Below are 17,441 nucleotides of genomic sequence, written 5' to 3' on the forward strand. Positions count from 1 at the left end.
TAAACAGGCCGTGCACTTCCTCTGTCCACATTTCGTCCATGTGTACAGCAATGTATTTGTTTTGCTTGAGTTCTATTGACTGAGAGCCTACAGCTGAAATCCTGTGACATCAAATCTGGCAATGTGTCAGAGAGCTCACAAGAAGAAAACTGTGAAAACACTGGGGTGCAGATAAAGTCAATACAATTTATACCAGGTTGTTAATGATCCCTGTGGTGAAATGAAAGCCGATTCTGGGGAAAAAAATGGCATAGAAAACAATACAAGTGTGCACCAATTTTAGTTCTGCAATAATCACATTTTATTTGGTGGCACATGGTAGGGCTAGTCAAATTGCAATTATTTTTGACTGATGTTGCGATTGCGATATGATTCACGATATTGGAAGGAATGATCAATTTTTTTGGATCATCATTCTCATTTTGATTGAAACAAATAAAAATGTACTATAGTCATGTAGTGTGATTTTTGCAAGAATCTGTACCAAACAAAGATGTTTTCCTTTAGTCTGTAGGATAGGATCTGTAGGCCGGGACGTCTCTGCAGCCCCACAATACATCATTCAGAATGGTTAGACACATATTTTGCCTTCAACAAATATTGTGCCCCACCTGCAATTTGGATATTGCACTAATCCATATTGCGATTTCGATAAAATTGCGATTAATTGTGCAGCCCTACCACATGGATGTTTTTGTTGGCATAACTGAGACTAAACCATAAAAGTAAAGTACTACTGGAAAGCCCATTATCACCAGGGAAATAGATGAGATGTTATTTAAACGGTACAATGTCTACTTAGCTTGAAGTGGAAACAAACTGCATGAAGTAAATGAAAAGAGACATGAGGTTTGTAGTGGGTGGAACTAAATAAATCAACTGCTGGTGAAAAAAAAAATTAAATGCGTAATATATGCATAATATATGCAGAGGGAGTAAAGGGTAAGAGGTTATGAAGTGTAAATCTTACCAATCTGTTTTCATCAAACACCTCAAAGAGTAGCCTGTGATTCTGCGGACACACCTGTGTTGGCAACAAAATGACAGCGGAGATTACACAGCAGTCATCCAGTGGTTATGTGGCATACAAAGCCAATGTAGATGTACATGCATACAAACACTTTGTAGGCAATTGCCTGCTTGTTTTTGTGTAACAATAATTCACGACTACTGTGGCTAGAAGGTAGTCAATCTTCGAATCTTCAAAACATAGGGCTGAACTATAATTCTTTTATACATAACCAATGGAGTAATCATACGCATGTAGCTAAGCTTCTGAGTCTAATATGGTCTGTTTGATTATAGTGGAGGAGGTGGGACTCCGGTCTCAGTTAAGCTGCATCCAAAGATTTACAACTCTGACACTGCCACTCTAGAGTAAACAAGTGAAATAACAGATCATCGTAGCAGGAAGACAGGGAATCTGACATATAATAAAACACACAAAGAGTTCTAAATCTGAACTCACTCTAAAGTAGAATTCCTCGTTCCATTTGGGATTGAGGGTCTGAAACACAAAGTATAGACGTGGTTAGATTGATAATAATTAATTGCGTATTAAAGCACAGTAAACAATGTCATTAGTTCACACAGAAAACAGAAGAGATGTATGAAACCTATCGAACTCTGAGCCATACTGCGAAATTAGGCTCAATCTTGTGTGTCAATGATCCTCTTACGTTGTTAGAGGAGGTTTGTGGCTAACAACATGTCCCAGAGATTGGCATTAGTCCCTAAATCAACAGCAATGTGGACTTTCATCCATTTTCTGGATGAATCAGCTCAGTGTGTGGACACACAGACTCTCTCCTTCTGCCTCACACATTTGATATTTTATTGGACTGAGAACTATGTGACACATCTCATTAAAATTCCTTCGGTGATTGAAATGACTTAAACACTAGGATGTCAATGAAGCCTTAATTTCACAAGTCACTCTGATTAATAAACACTTTACATTTTACGGCAGCGATAAAATAGCATCTCAGTTAAAACAACTGCTGAGACAAATGAACCCGGTGCCCTAAAAAAAAGCCAATTTAACCCCAAAATCTGTCAAATTCTTCTTGATGAAATAATGAAAATTTCTAGAAATATACGCCAAATATCAATGTATGTGTTATAGGATCAGGGTTGCTTCTAGTTACTGATGTTAGTCTCAGACTGACTCTTCATTTGTTATCATTGTTCATGCCATCCTGCCACAAGCCACACTCAACTCAAATGACAAAGATGCCATCAAAAGGTGTCCCACTTAAAGACACAGAGCTTATAAAAGAGGGCGAGCAGTGATGCTTCATTTTCTGCTCCACATAGCAGTGCATTGTCAGCTATTTATATCCAGCAAGGCAACCATGGCCACTGGCAGCATATGTCTGCCTGCATGGAGGCCTGAGCCGCCCGACTCCAGCAGAGGGTTGGCTGGCAGCTACATGTAGCTAACCTTAACTAGCAAGAAAGGAGAAATTTACAAAAGATATAAGCTGAGTCAGGCTACTTTACAGTGTTATAAGCAAACAGCTTCATCGAGGTTCCACCCAATTATTATATAAAATGTTTTGCAGAATAACATGCATTACATGTTCTGTATTACATGTGAACAACATGTAACGCAGAGCTCTACAGACTTCACTTTAAACCATGTAGCCCAAAACATTCCAAAATGTTAGAAACAAACATTTGGTTTAAAATCACAGCCCTTTATCATTTAAATACCCTCTGAATGGAGCTTACACTAATAGCAAGTAATAGCTCCCCCTGCTGTGAAAAAAAAATAGGCCACTGAGAGAAAAGAGCTTGCCCAATGTCCCTCCTCTGAGCAGAAAAGGAAGCACTGCCTTCTGGTGCCTTCCTGTGGTTTCTATCTCATAAGATGATATGATTACCTTGATTGGAAGTAAAGGTGGTGAAAGTGTTGGGGATGGGATTAGAAGGATAGGGTGATCTCAAATCTGTGATTCAAAAAGGGAAGTGAACAACAGCCACATTTGAGTAGCTGTGCGGTTTATCCGTGGTACAGGTGAGTGGGAGGAGATTACTGCGGCAGGAGTGGCCAATTTGGTACGGTGCAAACACATAAGAGATCATTAGGTGTGAATCTACGAGCCAAAGGTCTGTGCAGAACCCAGGAAGGAGCAGCATTATGTTCCAGACGCATGTATCAAAGTCACTTCTTCTTACCTTATGACTTACCTTTTTAATGGTTTTTGTTTGGACTAAGGCAAGTTCTTTGTTTTCATCCGCAACATAGAGGGAAAGTTTGACGTAAGGATCGCTGCAGAAACAAAAGAAGAATTAAAAAAAATTAGTGGCGAAAAAGGGATCTTGAGCCTTTCACAGTTCTCACTTTGTAACAGCTTGAGCAAATTCACAGGTACAAATCTGCTCCCCACAGTCATATGAGTATTTCCTAGATAATATTTAAAAAATGTACGATAGCATTGCTGACAAGATACATACCGGTACAGTTCAGTACCAATACCAAAAACAATATTTTTCCAATATCTTTCTAAAATCTTTTTTCCCCACTTAAGAAAGCAAGCCAAAATACCATGAACAAAATGGTGGGTTAAATTGGGCAATATCTGACTAAAAAGTACAAATCTGACCAGACATCAAGTGGGAACTAAGTACTTGGCAGTTTTTAATCCTCTGTACTAAGACACACTTTTAGGTCTTTAAAAGGGAAATAACATACAATCTGTACAACCCAAGGGGGTAAGCGTCTGTCAACAAGCAGTAGATCCTATGGCGCCATTTTGATGCTACCTAGCTCTCACCCGCCGTTAGCAGTCCATTGACTGCCATTCATTTTGGCGTCACTTTGACAGCAAATAACTATACATCTGAAGCGTTTAAAAACTCTATTTGTCCATTGTTTATTTCTAAAGAAACACAACAATGTATAAAAGGCTCCATTACCTTGTATCTCACGTTATGGCTCCGTAGCAGACGTTTTTGTAAAAATAGGCTAACGATTGTGTCATAACCACGGGACTTACTGTCGCATAGTAGAGGAATTACTGTATAGTACAGGAGAAGCTCACAGGCAGTTTTGACTTACATTAGCTGTTTAAGTTGAATTACTAATGTTAACTAGCATTTAAGTTAGCAATAATTATCCCATGCCTATGTTATCTCCTTACATATACCTACGCTCTCCGTCTCTGCAAGATTAGGAATGATGAGATTTCTCTTGGCACAGCTACCAGAAGACATACAACTTTCAGACAGGTTGCTCACGTCACATTTACATCGTCTCTCTCAGTTGGAGGCTGCGCAGTAACGCTCAGCGCTCACCGGAAAAGTGCTTCTAATATCCTTCACTGGTCTCCGTCCATAGCAACGGGATCTGTTGGTCCATTCTTATATACTGTCTATGGTACAGCCTAGTGTGTTTAGTTTTTCCCATTTCCAATTTAACATCATTAACTGTGGACACAGGTGCCAGAGCCCATATTGCTAGGCTACCTACACTCTGACACACAGCTTGTTTCCAGACCTGAAACCTGAGTCTGCCACCAACAACCCAGCAGATAAAAACTGCTTGCATTTGGGTATTGTGAGATAAGGCACTAATGTCTTATTGACAAAGCAGAGTGCTAAAAATAAAAACTGCAAATGATTTTGAGGTGAGCAGTGCAAATAGTAAGCAGAGTATGTGACTGTGCTATTTAAAAATAGCCAATTGGTTTATCTGAAGGTGCTGACAGGGTAGAAAATCTCCAGTTAGTTCTGGATAGCGGCAGAGCTGCACTATTCACCAGGCACACCAATTACTCAACTGATCTCAGTCCCAACAGGCAACACGAGGTACAGTGTCAGGTTGTAGCCTTTCCAAATACCTCCCTGAGAAGGAAAACTTCTCATAAGGCTGTGTGTGTGTGTGTGTGGTGACAGTGGACATTTTTGAATCAGTAACTTCACTACTAACACACATTCCTGTTTAAAACTTTTTTACATTAAAACCAAACCTGGACAACAAAATCACTTTTACAAATGTGATTGGCTACTTGTTGCAATTACATTTCTTACACACTTATGTATTCCTGTTGTCTGTATTCTGTCCATAAAAATGCCATTTATTCTTGTGTATATTACATAAAGCATGTAGTATGTGGAGAGGTGGCACTGTCAACACAAACAACGTGGTGGCTGAAGGTTTTTTTACACATGATTCTGTATTGTACTTGCCTTGTATAACCCTTTGATAGTAGGCAACAGAAAAAAGCTCTGAATGGATACGGAAAGGAAGATGACTGCTGAGGGCAGATTGGACTTCTGTGGAGCTAAGTGGATGGGAAACTCCAAGGTAAGTCATGATTTTTAACCTGGCTCACTCCTGCTGCGATCTAACCACAACATCCAAATTCAGAAACCAATTCAATACCTGACTTTAAAGTAGGGCTGCAACTAATGATTATTTTAATTATTGACTAATCTGTCAATTACATTTTCAAGTGTAGATTAATAGTTTGGTCTTCATCAGAACATCTGCATCAACATCAGAAAACAGTAAAAAACAATGCCCATCCCAATATCATAAAGCCCAAGTTAACTTCATTAAATGTCTCATTTTGTCTGACCAACAGTCCAAAACCTTACTTAAATGATTATTCGGTGATCCAGAGTTGCTGATCAATTTCTCACCTAATCGATTAACTGACTTATCGATCATCTAATTCAGGTGCCAAAGTTTCCCATAAAGCTTCCATTTCCCTGCCCTTTTCTCCTTATCTGCTGTGTGTCCTGAAATAACTTCTATCAATGTGCGTACACCATCTGTTGCATTATGTGCATAGTTATTCCAGTTATTTAGTTATTTGAGGACACACATCCACTGTATAGTGTGGAAACACTAAATGTATATACATAAAAGGTAACAGATGATGCGTTTCTCCAATGTGGAAGTCAAAAAGCAAGCTGCAGGCCACATGAAGAATAGAGATGTAACATTTAACTCCACAACATCACAATGTCTGATGTGGCACAGAGCTTTCAATCTTCACAGGTAACACCAAAGAATCTTATTAAATTGTTGTTTTTCCCATGCTCTGGGTAAGAAGTTAGTGTTGCGTGTTGCATTTCCTGTGCAATAAATGACATTTTGATTGCGGCCATTAGACGTAACACACACACAGTAGGAATTTGATTTTGAAAAATCACATTTCAACCATCTATGAATGTGTTTTAAATCTGATTTGCCATAATCAGTTTCCAGGGGATTTTTTGCCATCCAGACTTGATATAAGCAGCAATCTTATTCCAGTATGGATATATCCAAAATTAGATTTGGCCTGCCAGTTGAAGCGCAGCCTTACATTGATTTTGAGGAAGTTGCTGAGAGGGAGCCAAAGGAAAAGGGAAGGAAAGGATGGGAAATATAAAGAACAAAATGAGCTGCAAATGTACCCAAAGCAAAACCGTTGTTGCTTGATTATTAATTAACGTCTCCAGGAACCCCACAGCCTCTAATTGTGCGTTTGTGTGGGTCTGTGATGTGCTGTGACTAAACTAAAACAATGGGCCTACTGTATCTCGACTGCACTGAGACTCCTTCTTGTCTCCTTCCCTCTATCAACAAAAATCCAGCTGAGGGAGACAGGCTACTTCATGTCAATACTGGGAGATAAAAGCTAGCATGGGTCGCTGGATTCAAATGCTAGCTCGGTCCACTTGTTGTTTGATTGCATGCGAGTTCCTCAAGTTTCTATCAAAACCTCACTTGAACAAAACCGAAACCCAGGGGTGTTTCACTTAGTCCGAAATAACAGAGCAGAACACAATAGATCAAAGTAGCTGTACAGTATTACAGAATATGGGCTATCAGCAACAGGAACAGGTTTAGAGCAAAAAGAAGAAAAGAACAAGCCAGCACTGTTTGAGCATCTTATGAGGTGACAGACTGCCAAGTCAGCACTGTCTCCTGTGGTAGCTAGCCACACACCCAGACCTCATTCAGTGTTTCTTCATTACAGTTCAGATTTCTCCTGAGCCAGGCTGAGCTGTCCTGCCAGCACGGCATCAGGATGCTAACACATGCACTCTGGCACGTCAGTAGCACTGACACAGGGCCAAACATGCCAGGCTTGTTCTCCGACAGCGTCCGCTCTCTCATAGCTCAGATACAATGCATTACTGGAAACAGCAGTAGGGACAGTGTTTAAATTTAAATGGGGCTTACACTAGTCATATTGCGATTTCAGCCAGATACCAAATAATTAAAAAGTGCAGTTTAAAGTTTTTTTTGTTACACTGTATCTGGGATAACATAATTAATTCTGATTGTATGAGTAAAATTTTGCTCAAAATGGGTTGTGTCTCATCTAAACTATTCTTACCCGGATTTCCCCTGGACAAGTACTTGAAAGAACAATCACATGTTTATTAAGCTAGTAGTATCTACCTTCCACTCTAAGCCCTCCTGCAATTAAACTCCATGCCTTCCCTTTTCTGGCGTTGTCCTTATCCTTAAAGGATCGGTGGTGTCTATTATGTTTTTCCACCTCCAAGATGAATCTCTCACAGTCCGTGGTGTTGTAGAGGAAACATATACGATATTGGGGGTGTATTTTCGTAAATTGACTGGATGCTCTCCTGTTTCACTTCCTGCCCGGCTGTCCGAAAGACTGTGACTCACATGAAAATAGACCTGGGGCGTATCTTTAGCGGAGCCGCTTCAAGCACGCTTCTGGGACGTGCCGTGACGCGGGTGGTGGAATATAAAACATTGACTTGAATGGCCACGATTGCTTGCGGGGGCCGATGCGCCTCCAGAACGCAACGCAGACGCGCCCGGTGGAAAATAGGGGTTAGACGTTCTCGTGCTTGCTGTTTACCAGCAGAAGTTACTGATGAGCATGCAGTTAAAGAATGATAACAGGTGATCTTCAGTTAGACAGCCTGGGATGGCATTACTGCCGGACTGCTACATGTACTGTATTTGCGTTACATTTCAATGTAAAGACTTATTCAGGTATTTGAGTGAACCTTTGTAGGCCAAAGAGCGGATTCTTGAACAGGAATATCAGTTCAACTGTCTGGGAATTTGCTTTCAAGGAAGCGTGTTGTCTCCACCTGCAGACTCCTGAATTATATGTTGATCCCATTTACACTTCCTGTACACCTGAATTGATTTATAGGCTATCATATGACATCAATGCCAGTGTGGGAACTTGGCAAGGAATGCCCATGAGAAGCCCAACAGCACGTCAGTGAACCGTTTTAAATGCGTCTTTGAAAAGAATGGCCGCCTACGACTTCCTGAAGGTAAAACAAATCTGCAGCAGAAGGGATGGTTGGTCATTCTGGGTTCAGTCATTTAAAGTGCTCATATTATGCTTTTTGGCTTTTTCCCTTTCCTTTATTGTGTTATATATCCTTTTTGTGCATGTTATAGGTTTACAAAGTGAAAAAGCCCAAAGTCCACCCCAAAGGGACTTACCATCTCCAACAGAAAACACTGTTCACTATTGTAGTCCAGCCTTTACTTCTGTGACGAATGTGCGTCACTTTGTAACACACTTTATAATGCTCGCCTAGCTGCTAGCATGGCACTCCCTCATACTCTGCTTCTGACTGGCTAGTAGTCCTTACCTAGCTACTGTGCATATGCGACTCCCAACAAGATGGAACAGAAGTGAGATGTCTCACTCTGTAGCTAAAACAGAGAGCTCAACACACAGGGTGAAAAGAGGAGCTGCAGCAATGTGCAGTACAACAAAAATATGGTGATTTTTGTAAATTAAATCATGTAAACCTATTCTGATATAACCTCTAAATACAATTATGAACCTGAAAGTGAGCATAATATGAGCACTTTAATATAAACCCATTAAAAATAAACAGGTATTATACTTAAAGTTAGGCCCCTGAGTAAGAGCACATAAATAGCCAACGTGGCATCATGACTTTGTGTAAACATACACGCCGACTTTCTTAAGCCAAGTGTCGTGTTATCTGTACGCATTTTGAGCTATCCGCGTGTATGTCTACGCTGTATACAGCGGACGTAAACATACACACACTGTGGCGCGTTATCGCGTCTTGCCGTGTTATCACGAGAACGTGTTATCGCGAGAACAACGTGTTATCGCGAGAACAACGTGTTATCGCGAGAACAACGTGTTATCGCGAAAAGAAAGCTACAGTTGAGTTTAGGAAAAGAAGAAAGAGATGGCTGAGTTTAGGAAAAGAACAACAGGGTTGGATATATACAAACAAGAGAGCGAGGAAACGCCACACACGGGAAACGATCCCCGCTCTCCTGGCTGAAAGTCCTGTGTTTTACCCATCCGCCACCCCAACCAAACTCGCTACGTGGATTTTCGCCGTTTCATACTACTCCCTACGCCGTAAATTCACACGCAATCGCAAGGTAATGTAAGTCAATGGAGGCCAAACGGCATTGATAAACACACTAAAAAGCGAGTATGCGTCTTTATAACACGCCAATAATGGCATACGAATTGCCGTGTCATACATACACCGTTTCATGAGATGAGTCTAAAATAGCACATATATAACATTATTACTGATTTAGCAGTGCTTGATGGTCACTCTGTGTACTATTAATTGATCACAGTGTTCTAGCACCGCAAGTACGGAAAGAGGTACAGTAGGTATTACAAATTCAGAGAGCAGAAGTCACAGCGCTTAGCTATGCAAAAACATAAATAAACACAGACTTCAAATAAAAACTCCACAGAGGGATATTATGTAATGTTGCATAAAAGTTGTGATAACAGTGGGTTACCCTTCATCACAGAATCACACAAGGAGAGAGGAGGTCTGACAGCATAATAAAAAGGCTGTACTGTTTCAAAGACCGACAGACATTTAAGTTTAACATCTGTTCATGTGAGAAAATATGTGGTAGGTATAATTATTAGTCAACCACTTTTATCTGGGGCAAAAAGTAATAGAGGTGGTTATAACTAGGATGGGAGAGGCAGGTGGGTAATCATTGATTAACACTTGGAGTTCAAGGTCTTTATAAGGAAAAGAAGTGTAGTCAAAGTGCATAACACTGTGCTGACCAATGTTGAAAGGACAGACTAAAGGAGTCCATCTAAATCAAAAGGGGAGGATGCTATAGCAATAAGAATTTACACAGGTCCTACACTTGGTCTTATGTTTGGCTATTCTCATATAAATAGCGTGTGTTGCAAAACAGTGGCAAAAATGGCAATACATATTTAGAGAGCCAAACATCAGCCAACATACTTTATGAGTTTTTTTTTAACATTAATATGCATTCCCCCAGCCTGCCTATGGTCCCCCAGTGGCTAGAAATGGCGATAGGTGTAAACCGAGCCCTGGGTATCCTGCTCTGCCTTTGAGAAAATGAAAGCTCAGATGGGCCGATCTGGAATCTTCCCTTTATGAGGTCATAAGGAGGAAGATTACCTCCCCTTTCTCTGCTTGGCCCGCCCAGAGAATTTGGTCCACCCATAAGAGAGAGACATCCTGGCTTTCAAACGAGCAAAGTGGCAGTTGGTCAAGGACACACCCCCCCCCTCTCTCCTCCTCAATAGCTACAGATACAGAAATGGCACATCCTAAGGAAAGCTCATTGTGTGACTGGCTCTAGTGGCTGTAATTCTGCACCAAGGCTGAATTTCGGGAAAGAGACTTCAGATACAGTATTAGGGGACCACTAAGGTCTATATAAAAGCATCCAAAGAGCACCATGTCATGGGACCTTTAAAGTATAAGACTAGCTTGGTAAAAGACGTGCAATGTCAGAGGCAGTGCACCTGAACAGTGTAAGAAACCTCTGACGAAACAGCATCTTCGTAAAAAGAAAGTCCTGTGATGCTCACCTGGCTCCAATGATGTCTTTCTTCGCCAGATCAATTCCGGCAACGACCTTAACCCGCAGCACTCGCGTTTCATGCTGTAGAAGAAAGAGGAAAACATTAAATCAAATTCATGGAGAAAAAGAAAAAAAAGATCTCATAACCTCACAATCAAGCCATTTCAAACATTTCAAGCTGCATTTTTCAAGTCAATAACCCTGACATAGAAACCAAATGAGTTTTATCTGAAAAGCTTTCAGTCCTGAATGACACCAACATTTAAAAAATGTATTTGAATTATTGCAGAGAAAAACATGATCTTTTAGTTTATGTATGTGCGTATGCATCCAATTCCCACAGCATCGCCTGTAGAAGAAACTATACGTTGAGTTAAACCAGCACACACCATGTCTGGTTTACAGCTTCACACACTCTATTCTCTACTTGACTGCAACTTGAAATGGGGTCTAAAGTAAAATCACTGAGACACAGCTTCTTGGTGGTAGTTCTGAGTAGAGGTAATGATATTTACATAAAGCCTTTCAACACTTTTTTTAGCACAATCTGAACAACAATGACAAGTGCTAGAGAATGGAGCAAAGGAGGGAGTGGGGACAGGAGCCCAGACCAACCCAGCTGTTACCTTAGGCCATGGCCTTGTTCAGAGGGTGTAACATTTCTGAATGTTTGCCTCATAGTCACAGGAAGTGCAATGTCTCATGGAATGTAGGGCCACATTTGTCTTAAAAACCATTACTTGTGGAGATAACAGGAATGTTAACCAAAAACTACACAACCCTTCCTGAAGTCCCCTATGTTGCAGTCAGTGTGTGTGTGTTTTTATTTTTTTTTATTTTTTTACTGGCATGCTTCCCCTCCAGTAATGACTGACAGACAGGGCACCACAGGGCTATGAAAGTCAAAATACCTCATCAAGAAAGCAGCGCAAACACAAACCCTGGCTGAGTTAGATTGTTCATTACCTGTGAAATAAAGTTAATCATTACCTGGTCTGATCTTAATAAAAAATGTAAAATGTCAGTAAAACAAATGTAATGGGTTTTAGAATATCCATTCAGATATGTGGGGGGTTAATGTTCAGTGTATCTACCAAGACGTATGTCCACTAAATTGGCATAAAAAGGCCACGTAAAAATCTCGCCTGCATCCTGGTGACAGACAGTTTAGCCTACTGATGACAAACTCAACAATCAGAGTCACGCCCCTATTTTCCTCTGAGAACCTTCAATAAACATGAAAGAATTATTTTTAATCATCCAAAAAAATTAAATATTAAATGATGTTTGACAGGTAGGTGGTGACAAGGCAGCAGCTCGATTAGAAAATTATTTTTTCACTCAGTAGTGTCATCATGTTTGACTCGTGACTATCGTGCTACTATGTAAAACAACATTTGCATAATTACTTTTAGGTCTGCCCAATTAATCGCAATTTAATCGAAATCGCAATATGGACTAGTCCAATATCCCAATCGCAGGGGTGGCTCAATATTTGTTAAAGGCAAAATATGTTCTAACCATTCTGAATTAAGTATTGTGGTGCTGCAGAGACGTCTCAGCCTACAAATCGTTTCCTACAGACTAAAGAAAAAGTCTGTTTGGTAAAGATCCTCGCAAAAATCACATTATAAATCATTTTTATTTATTTTTTTATATTTTTTTAATGAAAATGAGAATAATCATACAAAAATGATCATCCCCTCCAATATCGTGAATCATATCGCAACAACAGGGGGTCCGGGGCCCCTCAGAGTTACTGCAGGGGGGCCACCAAAGTATTCATTTTTTGAACGTTTTTTATTACAGAAAAACTTCGCACATACAGTATATAACGTGAGACAGGTGCGTCGGAGGGGTATAAGTCAAAAGTTGCAAAGAAACTCCCGCACACTGTCTAACTTGCAAAGAATGAATGTAATAGAAGGCAACGTTTCGGTCCTACCATCATCAGGCAAAATTAATGAAGGGAGTATCTTTGCAACGTTTTAAAGTTTTTTTCAAAAATGAAAATGTCAACATGAATCCAACAAATCATTATTAGCAAATACAAATCAGACAATTTGTGAAAAAAAAAAAAAAACATTGATGATAGGCTTACTGGCCTAAAGGTAAAAAAGAAAATCACTAAGGTATCTATTCTGGATTTATGTTCTTGACGGTAGCAGTAACGTTACTTTACCTTATTGCTTATTCCCTTTACTAAAACGTGTATTCTATGCAGCAAATAAACCAAGGCAAATTCCTTGCAAGTGAAAACGTACTTTGGTAATATTAATATTCATATTAATAAATAATAACATATGATTCTGATTCTGAAATATCGACCTCAGTTGACAGTTTAAGACGTGCATGACTCCGCTTTCAACTCGTTTAGCGGTGAGCTCACCATCAAACAGCTTGGATTACTGACAAAAAGCGGTGATAAGTCAGACAGAGTTGTTAAGCTTGACATACCACCTAGCCTTCCACACAAAAAAATGTCTCATTTTCAATATAGCACTTTGGAGCTACAAGTCGTTCATAAATGAATTCAAATAGAGGACATAGCGAGGCTGTTAATCCTGCTCGGTCGAACTGGGCGGTTTAATTGCAATACTCTGAAGGCAAAATGGTGCATCTGTTACTGAAATTAATGTTGGTAAACTAGTGGACACGCAGACTAGAGGGCAGGAAATTGACAGCTGCCCGAACATCACTATGGAATGTTATCGTCGGTGAGGGCTTGTTAGCTAGCGTTGCTGTTAAGGACTGAATCTCTAATGAGAGACACCTATTCATGACTGATGTCTTCATAACAAAGCTTTGGTGAAATTGAATCTTACCTCATCTTCTGAAAGTCCATATATCGGCTCGAAATTCGCAGCCATATAGCCTGCGGTTCACACTAAACACACACAAAAGCCGCTTGGCAAAGCTAGCTAGCCTTGGACAATAAAGTCCCACTTTCCTCTCTGTGCCGTGCGGTGGTGGTCAAATCCACGGTGAGACCTTGGCACGGCACGGGGCTTCGGTTCGCAGCCGGATATCGTAACCCTCGCCAGCGTGGTCCGTCCAGGACACAACCTGGAAATAAAAAAAAACAGTGTCCAAAATGTTTCAACTAAAACAGATCGCTTTTGTCAACTCCAAGCTTATCCCCCGAAACGTTTTGACACTTGACTTCCTCCTAACAGCTCAGCCAATCGTGTGCCGATTCAACGTGATTGCTGTCAACATCAACCAATCAAGTGCGACGTGGATTCCCTAAAGTTCCTCATCGGCCAATAAAATATGCAGAGGGCGTGGTGCTGGTGTGTCTGTGTTTTTTTTTCTGGGTGTGTGAGGTTGTGTCTCGCAAAGCAACTAAGTTTGATATAGTTAGGATTTTTTTAGGTATCTATATAATATATAATATCACAATTTCCAGCTAACTAGTCTCATGAAGGTGGTTACTCGCTCTGGTCATTACCATTCAGTCCTGAGCGCGTTCATGTCAGGGGCGGGGCTTGTGGAAAAACACAGCCAATCTGATCCGCATCACGAATTTAGGTCGATGAAGAGGCAAAAGTTACAGGAGTCACCGTGGGAAATTACATGAACTCTAATTTTATTTAGATCAGCATTCATAATTTTAAATAAAAACAAGCGATAAGTAAGTGAAAATAATGATATTAACAATAGACTAAAACAGCAAGGTTATAGCTATGTGAAAATACATAAACATATAGATTAATAGCATAGAGAAGTAGCTCACTGGATAACAATGTAATCAATAAAAACACGATAAACATGAATGATACAAACATATCGTGACACAGTAATGTGTAGGCTGTTATTGTTGTTGTTACCAGGGTCGTGGCCAAGATTTTTTGCAATGTAGGCTACTTATTTGATGGATTGGTTGATTGATTGATTGACTGATTGATGGGTTAGGGTAGGGTTCGATTACCACATGTGCCAATATGTGAATTCCTTATTAATGTGTGCAATGTGTTTCATATGACATGATAACATTACGTCCTTTTATGTAAGTCTTATTTGCAAAATGTAGTCTACAAATAATGATTTCAGCCAATAAACCGGCCATATGTAAGTTTTTAATTGCAACTATTGTTACCTGTGTCCTCATTGGTGTTGGTATAGTGTTAGTATAATGTGTGCCATGGCTGACATCAATAGGCTACTACTCTGCCTAAATATACAATGTTAGGAACTGGACAATATTACTATCACACTTTCAAAGTACACTACCATTTGACAAGATGTCTTTGCATTTTGACTATCTTGGCAAATGATCTAAGCAATGATATAGGAACCTTTTGTTTTAATGACAATGATGTATTCATTGATGGATTTATTTACATTTGAAACATGAGTTAATTCTTTTGATTGAGTGATCACCTTTTGCAGTTCACATAAGGTGATGTGCTGAAAGTACCACGTGGTGTAGGCTACTTAGAGTTTTGACAAGTGTAAGTTTATTTCAGTAAATGTGCCAAATCGAATAAGAACTGTATTACAACTCATTGGTCCAGTATGTGAAGAGTTCCTATTCACAGTGGGTTCATTCATTTACAAACTCTTTTGTTTATATATAGTTTAGCTATGTTTATAGGGTATTGTAATAGGCCTATGTGACTTTTAATCGATCATTTATATTCATTCGCACAGCTCGCTAACATATCGATAGACATGTGAATGTAATGTTGTTTGTTTCTTTAATCACTTTTATGAGCAACACTGGTCTTATACTGCCGCCTAGACGCTGATGAAATTCTAGACTACATAAACACAGATTGCTTTGTCGGACCGGTTCACAAAGGCGCCGCTAGATGTCACTACATAGCCGTGATCTCTTGTACCGGTTTGGCTCTGAAACCTGATACCAGATGGTCCAGTGATTAATAGAGCAAATGTCAGAGACACAAAGCGCAGTTACACACTGTAAACTGTTTTATTGAGGAAGAGGTGAGGTGGACCTCAGTCCTTCATCTCTGACTGCAGCTCGTGCTTCTCTTCTTTCAAGACCTTCTTTTGCAACAGCGCCAGCATCAAAAAGCAAGCACAGGCATGCAAGCTGTCACACCAAAAACATCTAACACATCCTCTGCTGCTGCGTACACGCAACACGAACTCGTTTATTATGAGAGACATCAAGTAAAAAGGACAGCACGTCCTGGTTCAAATGTTCACATTCACCATGTCACCAGTCACAGGACTTTTAAATCAACATGAAGAGCAGATGGTCATATTACGTAACATTATTGCTTCTAAGTAGAGCTAAAAAGGGGAGGGCCGGCGATTTCCCAAGCCACCCTTAATACAATCAGACACTTCGTCCAAATGTTTAGCTCGGAATTTTTCTACTCACAAATAGCTGCGTTTAGGCATTAATGAAAATATGCACCAAGGCTTATCAATAAGCCAGTCCAAAAAAAAAAAAAATCTATATTAATATGCTATCGTTTTTTCTTTAAATAAAATATGTTAGAGACGGTTTTTTTATTCACTCATCATTGACTTCATAGACATCATACACAAATCACTGACATTTTTCAGACAGGAAGGCTTTTTTTCACAAGAAGAGGGCATGTAGGCCTACAGTAGATCAAGACTTTGAAAGCAGTGGTGGAATTTACTCAAGTACTGTAATTAAGTACAAATTTAAAGGTCATTTTATTTTACTTGAGTATTTCCCTTTTCTGCAACTTTATAGACCTACCTCTGCTCCACTGCAATTCAGAGGAAAATATCGTACTTTTGACTACCCTTCATTTATATGACAGCTTCTTTTTAGGTAAGATTTTACACACAAAACTGCTGTGATCACATAATGATCTTGCTGTATAACACATTTTTTATTTTCTGTGGTGAATATGTAAATATGTATGTTTTTGTGGGGTGTAAATGAAAATCGGTAGGAAATTATAAAGAATGTGGTAAAGATATATGATCTAAATATGAATCCATTCATGATGATTATTATATAGTAGTGGAAAAGGGGTAGGATTAAACTTCTGCTTTTTCCTATTAGTTTTCGGACATGTTAACTTTATATTTTGTTTTTGTTCTTTTTGTTTTTATTGTATTGTTTTACATGTCGAAATTAAGCATTCATTCATAATGCATTACAGATAGTATGCTGTATAAAATCATTGAAATGAGCTCCATCTGAACCAACTACAACAGTAAAATCCTATTTACACGTCATTGCATCAATAATGTAATAATTATCCAATAATATGATATCTGACATTATAACCAAGGGGCAGTACTTTTACTTTTGATATTTTAAGTACATTTAGCTGATAATACTTACATAATTTCACTTATGTGACATTTTCAATGCAGGACTTTTACTTGTAATGGAGTACTTTTACAGTGTTGTATTTTTATTTAGTAAAGGATTTGAATACTTCCTCCACCACTGTTTGATAGAGATCGTCATTATACTGAATATCCGAACAATTCTTGTTTTTCTTCATTTTTTAAAGATTTCTTCACACAATTCAACCTGAAGATAGGTTTTCCACAGTCACCACTTTCCAGGAATTCTTTCACATGAATGCATGTGTGTGTGTGTGTGTGTGTGTGTGTGTGTGTGTGTGTGTGTGTGTGTGTGTGTGTGTGTGTGTGTGTGTGT

At 39.4% G+C, this 17,441-nt stretch overlaps 1 protein-coding gene across 5 annotated transcripts in view; it reads right to left on the minus strand.

The window, feature by feature from the left end:
• Window positions 1-13,976, minus strand: part of nedd4l (NEDD4 like E3 ubiquitin protein ligase) — a 50,898-nt gene extending 36,922 nt beyond the window's left edge. For 3 of the 5 annotated variants that reach the window (XM_035991256.1, XM_035991255.1, XM_035991254.1), the window contains exons 1-5: window positions 13,642-13,975; window positions 10,824-10,897; window positions 3,193-3,274; window positions 1,469-1,507; window positions 971-1,024 (exon numbers count right to left, since the gene is read on the minus strand). In XM_035991256.1, coding sequence (XP_035847149.1) covers window positions 971-1,024; window positions 1,469-1,507; window positions 3,193-3,274; window positions 10,824-10,897; window positions 13,642-13,686 — 294 coding nt within the window. In that variant the 5' untranslated portion in view covers window positions 13,687-13,975. Of the gene's footprint in view, window positions 1-970; window positions 1,025-1,468; window positions 1,508-3,192; window positions 3,275-10,823; window positions 10,898-13,641 lie in introns of all 5 variants that reach the window. The other 2 variants (XM_035991253.1, XM_035991252.1) reach the window with 1 other exon arrangement.
• Window positions 13,977-17,441: the final 3,465 nt, after the last annotated feature.

Source organism: Sander lucioperca, chromosome 14, assembly GCF_008315115.2.
Source record: "Sander lucioperca isolate FBNREF2018 chromosome 14, SLUC_FBN_1.2, whole genome shotgun sequence".
Lineage (NCBI taxonomy): Eukaryota > Metazoa > Chordata > Actinopteri > Perciformes > Percidae > Sander > Sander lucioperca.